The sequence below is a fragment of the Aedes albopictus genome, chromosome 2, assembly GCF_035046485.1.
Source record: "Aedes albopictus strain Foshan chromosome 2, AalbF5, whole genome shotgun sequence".
NCBI lineage: Eukaryota > Metazoa > Arthropoda > Insecta > Diptera > Culicidae > Aedes > Aedes albopictus.
In genome coordinates this window covers 60,468,336-60,484,721 of record NC_085137.1, presented here as the reverse complement: position 1 = coordinate 60,484,721, position 16,386 = coordinate 60,468,336, and the positions used below count along the sequence as shown (strand labels likewise).

Below are 16,386 nucleotides of genomic sequence, written 5' to 3'. Positions count from 1 at the left end.
ATAAATCTTCTGCTGAGCACAGCTGAAGCACCCTTCGCGTGGTGAAGATTTGTTTGGATAATTTTCAAGGTACTCATTTTTTTTTTACTATTTACAGGAGAAAAATAAGGTCCTCTGCGTCATTGCTCCGTTTAACACAGTAAGGGCAAAATACTGTGGAGGGTGCCCTGGTACTCCACAGGCACCGTTAGCGGTTAGGTTTTTATTAGACCCCCCTAACCATCCATTCTTAGGCACGGTACGCATTAAGCCGCATGACACCATGAATTAGGAATCGCCTGTTTGGTGGACTCTTACCACCGGATCAGACAATCCGTAGTGATATGCTTAGCCAGTTGAAGGAACTGCTACCGCCACTACACGGCTATCTAGGCTGATCGGGAATAGAAATTAATATTGATGATCAACTTCTTTCGAGCCTGAACAGCCGGCAATCATATACACCTATAATCATTTCCATAATATAATGCGTTGTCATCTCAACTGATTTTCCCGGCCTTATAAAGGGTTAAATTAAATTAATGTTCGATGAAATTGGGTTTTTAAATTTTGGAAAATGTTTTAATTTTTTTTATTTTATACAAAAGAGCACCTTTTTCTGAGCCACTATTTTTTTCAGATTTTTAGAACTTTTTTTCCGTACCTAAAATCAATTTCAAAGAGATTTTCTGAAATCACCTTTTGACAGTTGGGCAATTGCGCCCAGCACAAAATGCGACGAGAGGTGATTCGACAAATCGCTCCCATACAAACTTCAAGTTGATTTATAAATAGGTTCCCGGACAACAATTGATGAAAAATTGGATTGCGGCTCAGTTTGTCATGCAGATTCAGAATATAGGATTATCTCAACACCGCTAAAGAAGCCAATTAATGTTTTTTTTTTGTTCACTAGATCGCCGGTCGAAGTAAACCTTAGTCACGTTCATGTAATAAGGACAATTCGGATACAATTAATTGAAAACAATCCAATTTATTCCTGTATGCTTTATTTTAGAGGAAAACGTAACTTGCTGCAAGCAACTGTGAAATTATATTTAATTATGAATTATTGGATAGTTTTTTCAAGAGCTTTAATCATTTTACCAAATTCATCGGACGCATAAATGCAATCAGACAAGTTAGCGCCTGTTCTCGCACAGATCAATTAGTTTGTACCGATGTCCTAGAACTGATCTTCACCTCGGGCAAACTCATCCGCTAGCCTGCGCAGTTTTGCCACCAAATCAGCGACCGACACCTCTCCGTGGACTTTGTTGTCACGGGTACGCACGTTGACCGTCTCCGAGCTACGTTCCTTCTCGCCGACAACTGTGAATGAAAAAAAATAATTTCAATTATTACTAACCACGAGGATCCATTATTTAAACCCACCGAGGATGAAGTTAAACTGCGCCAACTGTGCGTTACGGATCTTCTTATTCATGGTATCGCCGGCATCCAAATCGGCCTCAGCCATGAACCCAGCTTCGTGCAAGCGTTGGCGAACCTTGTCGGCGTATTCATCGTACGCCGGTCCAACGGGAACGACCATCACCTGTCTGGGCGACAACCAGAAAGGCCACTTTCCTGCGTAACTTTCGATCAAGATCGCGATCATGCGTTCAACCGAACCCAGTACAGCCCGGTGAATGATGACCGGTCGCTTCTTCTCTCCGTTGTCGTCGATGTAGTTCAGGTTGAAACGGATAGGCAGTTGGAAATCCAGCTGAATAGTGGCGCACTGGTGATTGCGCTTCAAGGCATCCATGATCGTGATGTCGATCTTGGGACCGTAGAAAGCGCCATCGCCTGGGTTCTCTTTCCAAGGTTGACCGAATTTGTTCAGAGATTCGGCAAGCGCCTTTTCGGCTTCGTTCCATACTTCGATATCACCGAGATACTTCTCCGGACGGGTGGATAGAACCAGATTGAAGGTAAATCCGAATACTCCGTAGACGTGAGCCAAGAAGTCCAGACATCCAGTGATCTCCTGTTTGATTTGTTCCGGCATACAGAAGATGTGGGCATCATCTTGCTGGAATCGACGTACACGGGTCAAACCGGTTAACGCTCCAGACAGTTCGTTACGATGCAGCACACCGAAATCGGCCATCCGAAGAGGCAACTCACGCCACGAACGGTTACGATGGTCGAATATCAAACAATGTCCCGGACAGTTCATGGGCTTCAGCGCGAAGGTTTCCTTTTCGCTTTCGAAGGAGAACATGTTTTCCGCGTAATGCTGCCAATGGCCAGAGGTTTGCCACAGTTTGGCATTGTAGATATTTGGAGAGATGACCTCTTGGAAACCGCGTTTCCGATACTCCGAGCGAATGAAGTTCATCAGCGTATTATAAATATGGGCTCCCTTAGGCTGGAAGAAACACGAACCAGGGGACAATTCGTGGAAGAAGAACAATTCCTGTTCCTTGCCCAGCTTTCGGTGATCACGTTTGGCAGCCTCTTCCTGGATCTTCTCCCACTCTTTCAATTGTTTGGGATCGGGGAAGGAGATACCGTAAACTCGTTGCAAAGTTTCGGCATCGGCCTTACCCTCCCAGTAGGTAGAAGAGTTCTTCACAACCTTCAGGGCCTTCACCTTGCCAGTATGCCGGACGTGCGGCCCGCGACACAAATCGATCAGCGGACCACATCGATAGACGGTTGTGGTATCGGTTGTAACCTTCTCGTTCAAAATGCGGCACTTGAATTCATTGTACTCGAACATTTTCAGCAGATCGGCTTTCTTCATTTCCAGCCGTTCGAAGGGCTGCTTGTCCTTTACGATTTTCTTTACCTCGCTCTCCAGCACACCGTAGTCCTGGTTGGAAATCTAGATGAGGATAATAGTTTGATCTTGTAGGACACAATCTAGAGTTATAATATGAAATAGAATACTTACTCCACTTCCTTCCAAGAACATATCATAATAGAAGCCATTCTCGATTGGTGGACCGTAGCAAAGATGACCGCCGTAGCGCTAAAACGATCACAGATAAAGCCAATAAATGTAAAAACTCTTATGCACCGATGGAGACAACAACATACATATGGTAAATATTCCTTGTTCAGCAAAATGGCACTCACAAAATTGAAACTTTTTCAGTTTACGCAACGGAAAATCGTGTTTGATGAATAAAAGAGATCCACGTGCTCCGGTAGGAATAAAAGCTGCGAAGCCATTTGACTAACTCAATTACCTGATGGCGTAGAACTGAACTCTATTTTACTATCGCACATGATTCTCGCCCGGCTTTTTTTCACAATCCAAATCACCTCCGGGTGGGATAAGATGAACATCTCCTACACATCTCTGTTATGTACATGTGTGTCAAAGCGGGAGAGGATTTATTTTTGGAATTTTGAGTACTGTCCATATTGAATAAAGAATGTTTAGACATACGTTGAACGAAATCTAATGCATTTATCTAACTACTTTTGTTGCAATTTTTAAGGGATTTTTCTAAAACCCAACATACACGTTCCGGTAGAAATTGCTAGAAGAATCTTGTCAAAAATTCTCCAGCATTTCTTATATTTGGTGTGTGAATCTATCAAGAAAGACTTCCATTGAATATGTACCTACACATTTAGAAACTTCTCCTATTGTTACTCTATTCTAGTATTGCTTTTTTTTCGGAATTTTCCGGGATTTCTGAAAATGAAGAAATTCTGCTTAAAAATCGTCTTGAGGCATATCTCCCAGAACATCACTGCCAGCTAGGAGTTATGTACTTATTCGGTAGTTGCAAGCCGAGCATTCATCAAGAACCTGACGGTCAAACAGTGTTTATTCTAGCATTCAGCAGCTGAGTAAAAATGCTGCATAACGCCCAATCCAGCCAAATCCAGTTTGGACGTCCCAGTGTTAGTTGGGACAGCCCTGAAGGAATGCACCTATACCTTATTCACCTAATCTAGCCGTCATTGTCACCGGGAGTCTGTTATGTTTTCGGTTATCATCAGGGTGCACTGCACCCATTGTATTACACATAAAAATCCAGGTAACCAGGTGAGCGTTCGTTATCTAAGAATAGGTGCGAATACAACAGGTTCATCCAGATGGCAATAGCAAAAGGCTTTATCTAATCAATCGGAAGACGAACTGAAGATAAGTCTCCCATAAAAGTGCATCGATCTGCCGAAAAAATCTCATTTGACATCGAGCGTTGGCACTTGAGTTGGATTAGATATGGCGGATCAATCGGCGTTTGCGAAACTCCCGGCATACATTCAGGACGGCTTGAAGAAAGTTGCCTCGGAGCAAGGATACCAGGATGGCGTTTGTCGGTTTGAATTCGAGGACGGTTCCAGCAGAGGTGATGGATACATGGGTGAGCTGTTCAAGGTGTTCATTAGAGAGGATGGCCGTGAAGATATGGTGATTTTGTGCAAGACCCTTCCCAGTCACGAAATTCGGAAGCAGTACACTATCTCGCTGTTTCATCGGGAAGTTGAGGCGTACAACGAAGTGCTTCCGTTGATCAAGAGGTTCCAATTGGAGAAAGGCATTACCGAAGAGAGTGTTGAAGGGTTCTGGAACTTCCCAAAGAGTTACTATGCTTACTGCGACATGCGCAAGTTGGAAGGTCTAATCATTATGGAGGACCTGAGAGAGACGGGTTTCCGTATGTGGAACAAGCTTGAACCGGTGGATTACGAACATACAAAGTTGGTAATGAAGCAATTGGGGAAGATGCACGCGATATCTTTTGCTTTGAAGGAGCAACAACCTGAAACATTTGAAAAGTTCAAGCGCTTCGGTGACCCACTGAGTCAACTAATAATGTATGATCCGACTAAAGGTATGACCAGAATGATGAACGGAACATGTGAACGTGCTGTTGCAGCGCTCGACGAAAGTGATGCTTTTTGTAAACGTAAAATGGAAGCTGTTCGCGGAGTGACCACTGATTTGTACATAAAGGACGCTACAGCAGAGGAAGCAGAACCTTACGCAGTATTGGGCCATGGCGATTGCTGGATCAACAATATGATGTATTGCTATGGAAGTGATGTAAGTATTTTTAAGTTTTCGGCTCCGAAAATTAATATTCACATCTGGCTCCGTTGCAGAACCTGACCCCTACGGGTATCCGCCTCATTGATTGGCAGCTGTGTCGCTACGGCTCTCCAGTGCTCGATTTGATGTACTTTATTTTTACATCAACCAATGCAGACCTTCGTGCCGATCACTACGAAGTGTTGCTCGACGTCTACTATAAATCGCTCGCCGGATATCTGAAACGACTCGGAGGAGATGCAGAGTGCCAATTCCCTGAATCGGCATTCAAAAAACAATTGAAACGTTTCGGAAGGTTTGGAATGCTGATCAGCTTTTTGGTGCTGCCGGTCATTTGCACACCTAACGAAGAAACTCCAGACATCGAAAAGCAGATGGAGTTGGCGAAGAAAGCCAAGGAAAGTGGGGTGGAAAACTTGGACGACCAGAAGATTTTCAGTAAGACTGAGAAAGCGGACGCCATGTTTCAGGGAAGGATGCGGGGCATCGTTAAGGACGTCGTGCGTTTAGATTATTTATGAATGTTTCGAGATTTTGGGACTGCTGGAAGTCGTTGAATTAAAGTTATTGTAACATGGATTGTGTTCATGAAAGAAGAAAATATATCATGATTAGAGTAAACATTTCTAAGGGGCTGTCCATTTATTATGTAAGACAATTTTCACGATGTTTCGATAGCGACTTGATTTACTTAACCCTAGTAGGATGCTGGGGTCAATATGACCCAAACAGGATCGCTGAACATGGCCTATGCCAACGTGGTGCGCATAATTTAACATCTTAGGGGGGTTAAATACAAACTTGCTATTTGGTGAAAACATTCGCGAAACTATGCGATTTGGTTTCGACAACGAATACGTTTTCAGCCTTCCTCGCTTCATCAAACCAACCTCCGGTACGAATAGCACACGAACAGACTCGACGTTGATCAGCATTGTTGGCTGTTCCTTTTCGCCGTTGAGCTGTTGCGTTCCAGCCAAGCCTGTCTTTTGATCGCTTTCGATGCTTTTCGATGAGCTCATCGCGAAGAATCGAAGGCTGGAAACTTTATTGGTATGGTGTCGGTACAAGCGAATGCAGGGCTGGTAGCAAAGACTGAAGGTTGAAATAGTTATTTTAGTGACCACGTTCACGAAAATAGTGACCAAGTAGTGACTTACAAATTGCGAAAAAGTGACTAAATAGTGACTTTTGGCGAATCAAATATTACCGACAAAAAATTGTGATCCGAACTTGAATCAAAAAACCTTGGGGTACCGCATAATAAACATTTTCAACATTATTTTTTTCCGCTTCATGCCAAAAATTATAAAAAAATGCACGTGTTTACAATTAAGGGCCCATATAGCCGAGGCGGTAAACGCACGGGTATTCAGCATGACCATGCTGAGGGTGACGGGTTCGATTCCCGGTCGGTCCAGGATCTTTTCGTAAAGGAAATTTCCTTGACTTCCTTGGGCATAGAGTATCTTCGTGCCTGCCACACGATATACACATGCAAAATGGTCATTGGCAGAGGAAGCTCTCAGTTAATAACTGTGGAAGTGCTCATAGAACACTAAGCTGAGAAGCAGGCTTTGGCACCTAGAGCTTCTCTATAATTGATTCCAGTAGTACCTTAATAAGGGAACATTGGTGGAAGTTCCTGTTTTTTTTAGTTATTGCTTGAATAATTTGAGAAGTAATACTCAAAGGTTTATTGAACGAATTTCTGAATAGATTTCAATGAAAATTATTGCAGATATTACCTTTGGATCTTTGGATTATTTGCGAGGAAACCCCCAAATTTTTTGAAGAAATTCTGAAAACTATTCGAGGCTCATATTCTTATTTGTTTCTCCCGGATTCTCCGTGAAGTTCCAGAGGAAGTAGAGAATCCAGAGTAGCTAGTCACTGAAGTACATAACTGGAAATTTGGAAAGTTTGGGAAGTTCCAGCTGCAATAGAACAGTCCTTGTCAGATTATCGGAAGATATCTTATAACAGAAGTTTCGTTATAAAACGTCTGTAAAAATTACGCAAGAACATTCTGCAAAATTTCCACCAACAAATATTTTTAAAATTTGGAAAACTATTTGTGATGTTCTTGAACATCATTTGAAAAGCACTGTCAGGTATTTTTCTAGACATTTAAAAGAGAATAATCCCCAATTTTTCCAGTATTTTGTTTGCCAGGCATTCGTCAATGAATTTTATCGAGGAATGTTCCACGAAATATGCGAAGATATCTACAGAAAATCCATCAGAAATTCATCAAAAGCTTTAGCTAAAGATAAAATTCCACAAGTGATGTTCAATTTGGTTCAATGATCTTCCAAAATCCTTGATGAATTCATACAGAAACTACCATGAAGGTCATACAGGAGCATATTTCGAGGCCTGCAGATTCTCACCGAAAATTGTAATGTTGGTGCTGCCGAGATTTTCTTCAAAAGTTCTGCAATATTTTTCCCAATAAATTTGGCTGTAATTTACATAATAAATATCCCCTTATTTTATTTCCTAGGATGCCATTACAAGTTTATTCAGATTTTCCAACATTTGTTTCGGTAATTCGCCAAGAAACATTTTTTTTTTTGTAGAGTGACCAGGTGGTGCTGCAGGACAGCTGATAGCAAAGCCTGGACCCTTTCCCAACTTTCCCCCTACTAGGACCAACAACACTCACGATGGACTAGACGATGTCGTCAACTTGAGCAAAGTGTGCAGTATTTAAGTATTGGGTCGTAGTAGTTATCAAAAAATACAGTGTCGCTTACTGTTCCCATCCCACCCGTGTTTTGTGGAAGCTCTAAAAATGTAATGTTCTGATACTTTTGAAGACTACTCAGTGACAATCATCAGAACTAGCGTTTTTAGCCGGTATGGGCAACTAGTTTTTCTGACATCATCTCCAAACAATAATCAAAAAATATCCCAAGTTACATTGTGCATTCTGAAAGTTATTTCAAGTTAAACACCAATTTTGTTATGATGAACCGATGTTGGTCATCTACAGCACTGGAATCATCTTCAAATAACTCTCTTTTTGAGCTTCCATTCGATGTTGTGGACAGAACTTATCAGTCGGACGCTTTATGTTAATATACAGTTAATGTATCTTATGTCGTCGCTAGTCGTCTTTTGCTTTTCTGTGTTCATCTCTTGTATCCCACTGAAGTCTGAATTATCCTTATGTCCACCGTATCATAACATAGTTTATATTACATTTAAATTACTACAGTTTTCCATGTTTCTAGATCCTGACAAAAGAACAAGATTAAGTTTTAATTCTGATCACACCATTGTTTAAAGCAACATAACTCCTGCTCTTTTGCTTTTATTGTCATAATATCGTCTAAGTAAGGTTGTAAGGCAAGGTCGGTTAGTTGGTTATTGTATTAGCAATTAAAACTAATACAGATCATTCATCAACTATGGTGTACTCATCCCTAACGGAATCTATAAAAATGAGAAATTAATTCATTTTAAAATAATGATTTTCTTCATAATCTTCTAATAGCAGTTAATTTGAATGTTAACATAAAAGCTTCAACTGTAAGCAAACTTGTCTTATTTTTATATTGCCAAGTACATTGAAAACGTCAACGTATAGAACCTGTCACGATGTCAACCTAGTCAAGTAGTGAACCATTTCTGTCGAATTTAGTCAAGCCGCGACGTTCCGGCGTCAAAAATCCGTCTTACACGTGACCAGTGAATCTATTTGATGGTTAATCACACGTTGGAAACAGAATAGTTACGTTCTTACCTTAGGTGTTTTTATGATTTTTACTCACGATTCCTCTTCATTCGATTCCGCTGTTTATGATGCATGGTGTTTTGCCTTCGGGCGTGGTGATAGTAATACTCGGAGAAGTTATTTTGCTCATGTAAAAAGAAAGGGAAAGGAAAGAAGGAAAGGAAAGAATATGATTAGTAGTTGTTATTCAGTACAGTAGTTTGAGAGGCTGTGGTGATACACTGGATTCAGTTTCTATATGGCTGGTCGATTCGCAAGATGAAAATATAAAACAATCCAGTGTATTCACTCAATGGCTATTCAGAATGGTTCCACGGACATGGATAGCAAATCATTAAATATTGTAACATATCGGATGTGTTTTTAAAATGGTTCGTTTATGTAATGTACCCTTTCCATAAAGTACGAAAACACGCGATCGCGAGATAATGATTTACATCCCATCTTCAAGGGATCACTACAAGCTCAATGCATCATTCTAGCCCTTTAGAATATCAGCGTTGATGAAGCTGTTCAAATATTACGTAACATGCTTAGGAAAGATTAGATTTTAATTACACAATGAATAACATTACATAATCTTTCAACAACCCCTTACTTGTTCTCCCAAGAATCCTGCCTCGACCGAGTTGGCAGAACGCTGCCCAAACCCTCTCTGAACTGAAGGGCACCAAGAAACATTCATCCATTTACTGTAGAATGTTGACCAGAGACTTCTACTATGGGAAAGAATGCTTTTTAGTATAGTAACATGAATCCTGTGCAAAAAGTCAACACTTGGAGAGATTGAAGAGATGAAACAGTTTTAGTCTGGAAAATTCTAATAGACACCTAACTTAACTTACCAATACTACAAAACAAGATCAGTCACTCTGCAAAGGCGATTGATAAATTTGCTAACAAAGCTACTAAATATTGTATTGTCTCCAGTAACGCAAATTTTTTACTTTTTCAACAGAAAAAGTGACTTTAGTTGAAATGTCTTGAAAATAGTGACTTTTTAGTGACTGACCCGAAAATAGTGACCAAGTCACTAAATAGTGACTCGCTACCAGGCCTGCGAATGTTGCTTCTGTGTGCATGTCGAGAGTTCGTGCCGTAGCTTCTAAAACCAACCCATTCGGTGTTGTTCGGCTGTTCGGTCGAGCATGTGGCGCCACTGACATAAGTGTGGGCTTCGTGGCCGAGCGGTTAGCGGCGTCAGTCGTTTAGGTGTCTTGTAAGCCTCGGAGTGTGGGTTCGATTCCCGCTCCAGTCGGGGAAAACTTTTCGTCGAACGAAAAATTCTCCACTGGGCCACTGGGTGTTATATGTGTTGTCCGTTGTCTAATGTAAGTGATGTTCAGTCTGTGCGGCCTCTGGCCGAAGACGGTGTAGTGTCTTTAAAAAAAAAAATCGTTTGTGAGTTACAACTTGTTTGTTTTGCTATCTCTTTGCCTCTGGTCATCGCTGAGCAATGTACAGTTCAATCGCACGCGATAAAAATACAAGTGATAAGTTGATTGAGCATTCGTGAGGTGATAATTTGCATCATATCATTGGTTAAATATTACTTGTAAAACAGGTTTCTATAAATAAGTCCCAATAAACCATATCACATCCCCAGAAAAAAACGTAACAAACGTATCACTAAAACGAAATCTAATCACGTAGTGTTTCGCCATGCGCTAAATAGATGGTTATGATAAGCATATGATACATCAAACAGGACGAGATTTCCATTCAAATTCTTGTCGAGATTTATTTCTCGTCTCCTACCAAAAATCCTCTGATTCCTCAAGGCTAATCTTGGAAGGGGAGGAATAATAGTTGAAAAAAATGAACAAAATCACATATTTTGCATAAAAATCTGAATCCGAATTAAGATTCAGCGCCCTAAAATCTGCCAGAGAAACATAACTCGCTTTTCAGACAAACACAAAGTTTCGCCCTTATTTTTCACAAAAACTTAAGAGAAATTACAAGAAATAATACTAGGAATTTCTTGAATATTTTTAAGGGAGCATCCATAGCTACTTTATACTTTTCTTGGCGTAATGTCCTCACTGGGACAAAACTTGCTTCTAAGCATATTCCTATATGAGACCAAAGATGTTATATCATGCATTTCTCAAGGATCTTATTACAAATAGGATCACTTAGGAAAAGTAAAGTATGGAGGGTAGGATTATTTCTTAAAAGATTACAAAAGTCTATCAAAAAATATTGCCATCAGCTTGGCAAGGAATCCGCCAAAGGTTTCTTACAATTCAAAATAAAACCTACCTTTTCCATCGCTTCGCCAAGAATATGCGCCGAGCTGTGCCAGAACACAGCCTGTGCGTCCGGGTCGTCAAACTTCAGCAGCTGCAGCTTGCAGTCGCCCTCCAGGGGACGATCCAAATCCCACAATTCATTGTTAACGCGAGCGATGACGGTATTGTCCGCCAGCCCCTGGCTAATACCCTTAGCCACATCATACGGGGTCGATTCCCAGCTGGTGGCGTCCACTTCCTTCCCATCCGGAAGCGTAACCTTGATCGGGTTCTTCGGCTTCTTGGCCAACTCTTCCAAATACTGCGCCTTCAGTTCGTCGTAGATCTTGATACGATGATCAATGAATTCCGGAGCGGGCTTCTCTGCTGCCGGTGCAGACGAAGCGCCACTTCCTAGAAGGGTGAATCACCGTCGTTAGTGTCTCTCCAATGCTGCTGGAATAGTTTACCAGTGTTGCATCATGTTATACACTTACCCTTTTCCTGTTGATTTCTCTGCTTCTCTTTCTTCATCTTGCTTGCCTGAAAAAAACGAGAAATTTGTATGTTAGTTTTAAAGTTTGCTTATTAACAAGTAAACAGGATGGATAGGCTTCATAGACGAAACTCTCTTCGTAATGTGATGTAACACAAAACAATGAAAGGAAACCGAATTGCTGACGTGCATGTAATTTTGGGCGCGGATTGCCCTTGGGCACACGGAATTAACACAGGAATTACAAATCAAAACTATCACAATTAAAATCTCTATTCTATTCAAAAGTGTTTCTAATGTACAAAACTCGAATCGTCCACGAACCAGTGTCGCAAATTGGCACCGCAACGACGGCTCGACAGTCGGAAGCCGACGCTGCTGCAGCGGTGGCGGCTGGTGTTGTTGTTGCTGTTGGTATTGTTGCACTACGAGCAAGCTACTACCACTACCGCACGGATTGAAACGGAAATTAATGGTCCGATTGAGCCCGGCCACCAACGCCCCCAGGCGCATTCTCTAGCACAACAGTTCGTTTAGTGAAATTCGCTTAGAAAGATTACTATTTCATGCCTTTTGCTGGTTTAAATCCAGTTTTTCTAGCTCGGCGACGGGCACGTTGTCAGTCATTTTTGCACAACACTACACAGGGAAGAACAGAAGGAGAGCGACACTGACAAACTGGCGTGACAGACAGTCGCGCACGAAAGGTGACGTTTCCACCCCGCGAACTGATGATGATGATGACGGTGACGATAGGTTTGTGCTGCATGGGCAGAAGTGGGTGGTGGGCGGAAAATTGGGAAAATTGAGAAAAACTGTTGTTTTGCAATGCGGGTTGCATCATTTAGGGGTTTATATTTGAAAAAAAGTATCAGAACGGGGAAAATATGCTGTAAAAGAGTTCCAATTCAGGCAAATAAAATTGTACCAAACTTAATAAGGGAGAACACATCTCAATAATGTTGAAATACAGGTATACTGCGACACACCGGTACAAAAATACGCAATGGGGAATACCTTGTTTGATTTGTTGTTCTTTCCCATATTCTGTGGCACAGTGATTTCCGTCTAATCCGATATCCTGAGAGAACGATTATGAAAGTAAAGTAACCGAAAAGTGAAACTTTGCTTAACTTTCAATTTTTACATTAAAGTGCGGCGAAATATTTTAAGAAGAGATTTTCCAACAAAACTTTCTGTATCAATGAAGAAAATGTTGAAGTTTGTCTAATGCGCAGATGCGAGATTCAATGGGTGTTAGGGAGCGTCCATAAATTACGTCACGCAAAAATTGCCAATTTTCAACCTCCCCTCCCCCCTATGTCACACTTTTTGTATGGGACCTCTGAAATTTTTGTATGGGTTGTCACACTTTACTGAACCCCCCCTCCCCCCTAAAAGCGTGACGTAATTTATGGACGTTCCCTTACGAATATTTTTCGAGGGGCATATTGATTATCTAATATTGCTTTTGATTTCACCGATATTATGATCGCTTTCAAAAATATCTCAATCCCTTTGTAGACGAAATCACGAGGATCTACTGGGGGGAACTTTTGCTTTAAAGAATTTTGTGGTAGATTGCTGCGAGACAATAATAAAGACTAGAATTATTCTAGATTGAGTTTAAATAAGGGCGAAAGTAACATGAGAGAGTTCTCTTCATCGACTCTCTCTTCTGCAAATTAAAGTGACAAGATGCAAATTCAATCGAACTCTCTTACACTTAGACGCTAGATTGCATCGCAACCTAGCGATTTATGACCAAAAAGTTCAACAATACTTGCATCTTGTCACTTTAATTTCAAGAAGAGAGAGTCGATGAAGAGAACTCTCTCATGTTACTTTCGCCCTTATTTAAACTCAATCTAGAATTCTTTTATGATCTTTAAGGAACTTTGTTGTGGGTGGTCAACAATTAAGCACTAAATACTAAGAGGGAAGGTGATATGAAGACAAGCGGATAAATATTAAAAATCATCATACGTGATGCATGTTTCCTGAAATCACTGGAAAAGGGTAGCAATTGACCACAGACAAACAGACGTAACACTCTTCAAAACGGCTTGGCACATGCATTTAACGGTCAATTCAAATTCATTTGATTTACGCGATCCTTCCACCAGAGGCGTTAGTGTTCGATCGCTTTGACGTTTGCCAGTGTACACGTTGCTGAATGATGCAAACGAAAATTACAGGCGATTTATTGAGTTGTCCAAAAAATGTCTCACGAAACCTAATGCAAGCCTATCCATATACGTGAGAACAAAAGATGTTTACAAAGTTCTTACAGATAGATTAACACGGGAAATCTGAACACAAACCACTACCACATAGGAATTTGGATTGGTCAATGTAGTAGTGTGCGTGTTAGCAAACGTCAAATCGAAATCCATCATGGCCGATAGTGTCGCACGCGGTTCTACCAACAGGTGGCAGTGTGCACATAAAAAATACACCGGGCAAAAGTTTTTGATGAATTTCCTCTAAGAGTTACGTCTGTTTGTCTGTGAATTGACGATACTTCTGGAGGAATTTAAAGCGGGCTGGTCCTCTGAGTATTTTGCCATCGGAACAAGCTGCATACCAAAATCCAAGGAAAATACCATGAGAATCTACTTCAACAAGTCGCCATAAATTTGAATAATTTTTTTTTCTGAGCGTCTGTTCCAATCGGACTGGCCACTGCTCGAGTAAATATCATCTAAGATTGGAAAAATTCAATCCTCCGAGCGTCGTTTCTATCGAACGGAAAACGAAACTGCTGAACATTTACACTGTAACTGTAAAATACTGCCCTACGGAAATGTGGTTCAAAACTAGTATGTTAGAGACACAGACAAACAAACGTACCACTTCGAACATATTCCGATTCAAATCATAGTCACGGAAACATGTTCGCCTAAGGACTTAGTTTGGCCAACCATCAACTAGGTGGCGGTAGTGAGCAAACGTCAAACTCGAACAAAAATGATGCGAGCGCCACGGGTGGGCAGTTGGCCAACCATCACATTTTTAAATAGATCGTTAAATCGGTGTACGATGAGAATTATCAGAGTGTTCTGACTGTTTGTCTGTGTTAGAGTTTTTTTGAATGCGAATGAATTTTTGACACAAACTGTAAAAATCCCTATAGTTTTAGATAAGAAGGATGTCATTCGCCACATGATGCTGGAGCACAGATATTTAATTTATTCGCGTTCTATACCTATTTTTTCCGCTGTGGCATTGGAAGATACTTTGAAGAAATTGTGCGTAACACCATGTAACACTACTTGTTAAATTCCTCCAGCAATCCTAAGAGGAATTTGCATCAGAAATCTATGTAAGTCATTTGTTTGAATTTCTCACGAGTTAGGTTAGGCATACCTAATCGAATTTTAAGAAAAAAAATCAAAATTAATGCATATACAGGGGATAGACAAAATGATCGGAACAGGCAAAATTTTCACTTTTTGAAAAATGTTAAACTAGCTGTAACTTTTCGAAAAATCCATCAAATATTCTCAAATTTTTACTGGAAGTTCATCAACTAGTCGTGTATCAGTGGTCCAAATTTGGGAAAGATCGGGCCATTTTCCACGAAGTTATAAAGACTCTTGAAAAAGGTAAAATTATCCGATAGCCAACTTTCAGCTGTTATATTTCCGGATTCAAAGAACCGAAGCAATGAAATTTTGATCATTTATGACTTATATAATGAGCTATGAAAAACCGTTGACAAAATTTGAAATTCTTAACACGGAAGAAAATTATAACGATTAGATTATTTTTCGATTAAAACACCAAATTATCCAAAACTTTAACATCGTTTCAAAATTCAAGATGCAAATTATAGTTCATTTAATTTCCCTCTAATTGACTTATATATAAATGTGTTTTGGAAGAAAGTAACAACATAGCCGCCAACAAATTGAAAAAGTAATGGAATACATATTTAAAACAGATCAATTTGCTAAAAAATCGTGAAAAAAATAAAATCGCTATAACTTTTTCTCTTGTTAATAATTTCAAGTTAAGTCAAATGTTTTCCAGAGTGAATTACATAAGTCATGAATGGTCAAAATTTTATAGCAATCGGTTCATTAAATGCGGAGATATAATAGCTCAAAGTTGGCTATCGGATAATTTTACCTTTTTCAAGAATCTTTATAACTTCGTGGAAAATGGCCCGATCTTTCTCAAATTTGGACCACTGATACACAACTAGTTGATGAACTTACAGTAAAAAATTAAGAATTTTCGATGCACTTTTCAAAAAGTTACAGCAAATTGAATATTTTTTGAAAAGTTAAAATTTTGCCTGTCCCGATCATTTTGTCTATCCCCTGTACATAGAAAAAAAAAACGCCAAGCGCTAGATAATAATAATAATCTATTGAAAATCATAGTAGAATTGTGGTAAATTATTGCCCATTGCACGCTTAAAAGTGCGACTACGAAATGCGGAATCTGAAGTGCGGTTTTTGATCAGATCCGTTCCAGGGTCTTCACCGCACTTATTCATATTTTGGTGATGCTGAAATACATATTTTCACCTCAGTATATTTTTTTTTTGCTTTATTTTTTTATGCAGCTGTAAAAGTTACAAAATTAACTGTGGCCAGCCACTCCTCCAGAGACAATTTCGAGAGAGCAAGCTGGTTATCTTACAAACTAACTTATGTAAACCTTAACACTAAATTACAATTTTCAATTCAAGTACAAATTCAATTATTTTCAAACAAATATTTTTTTAGTTCTTTTTTATAATGTGATAAATTTCTTTCTAATTTTAAATAATTCGGAAACGCATTAAACTGAGTTATACCGGAATAGAAGAATTGTTTCAAAGCGAGCTCTGTTCGTGGTCTTGAAACGTAAAAATTTCCTCTTGACCTTGTTTCGTGAGAGTGTAATTCTCGCAATT

The 16,386-nt window shown here is 40.0% G+C and overlaps 2 protein-coding genes across 5 annotated transcripts; one reads left to right on the top strand and one right to left on the bottom strand.

The window, feature by feature from the left end:
- Window positions 1-972: 972 nt before the first annotated feature.
- Window positions 973-12,634, bottom strand: LOC109421657 (threonine--tRNA ligase 1, cytoplasmic). 4 transcript variants are annotated; one of them, XM_019696182.3, is made up of 6 exons: window positions 12,495-12,634; window positions 11,479-11,524; window positions 11,013-11,395; window positions 2,885-2,962; window positions 1,375-2,815; window positions 973-1,311 (listed from the first exon to the last, which is right to left on the bottom strand). In XM_019696182.3, exons 1-6 carry the CDS (start codon window positions 12,519-12,521, stop codon window positions 1,166-1,168), a joined length of 2,121 nt encoding a protein of 706 aa, XP_019551727.3. In that variant the 5' UTR covers window positions 12,522-12,634; the 3' UTR covers window positions 973-1,165. The 4 variants fall into 4 exon arrangements, with proteins under 4 accessions (XP_019551727.3, XP_019551726.3, XP_019551725.3 ...); XM_019696181.3 differs by lacking the exon at window positions 12,495-12,634 and adding an exon at window positions 12,048-12,161; XM_019696180.3 differs by lacking the exon at window positions 12,495-12,634 and adding an exon at window positions 11,802-12,132.
- LOC109421658 (uncharacterized) lies at window positions 3,025-5,628 on the top strand. The gene is made up of 2 exons (XM_019696183.3): window positions 3,025-4,999; window positions 5,059-5,628. Exons 1-2 carry the CDS (start codon window positions 4,175-4,177, stop codon window positions 5,524-5,526), a joined length of 1,293 nt encoding a protein of 430 aa, XP_019551728.3. The 5' UTR covers window positions 3,025-4,174; the 3' UTR covers window positions 5,527-5,628.
- Window positions 12,635-16,386: the final 3,752 nt, after the last annotated feature.

Bases quoted from the DNA above. Each gene is read 5' to 3' on its own strand.
- LOC109421657 (XM_019696180.3), bottom strand. From the start codon at position 11,990: ATGCGCCTGGGGGCGTTGGTGGCCGGGCTCAATCGGACCATTAATTTC. The intron at 11,525-11,801 runs GTTCGTGGACGA...CGTTTTTTTCAG, and splicing joins GGTGCCAATTTGCGACACTG to GCAAGCAAGATGAAGAAAGA. The intron at 1,312-1,374 runs GTGGGTTTAAAT...TTTCATTCACAG, and splicing joins GCAGTTTAACTTCATCCTCG to TTGTCGGCGAGAAGGAACGT.
- LOC109421658 (XM_019696183.3), top strand. From the start codon at position 4,175: ATGGCGGATCAATCGGCGTTTGCGAAACTCCCGGCATACATTCAGGAC. The intron at 5,000-5,058 runs GTAAGTATTTTT...GCTCCGTTGCAG, and splicing joins TGTATTGCTATGGAAGTGAT to AACCTGACCCCTACGGGTAT.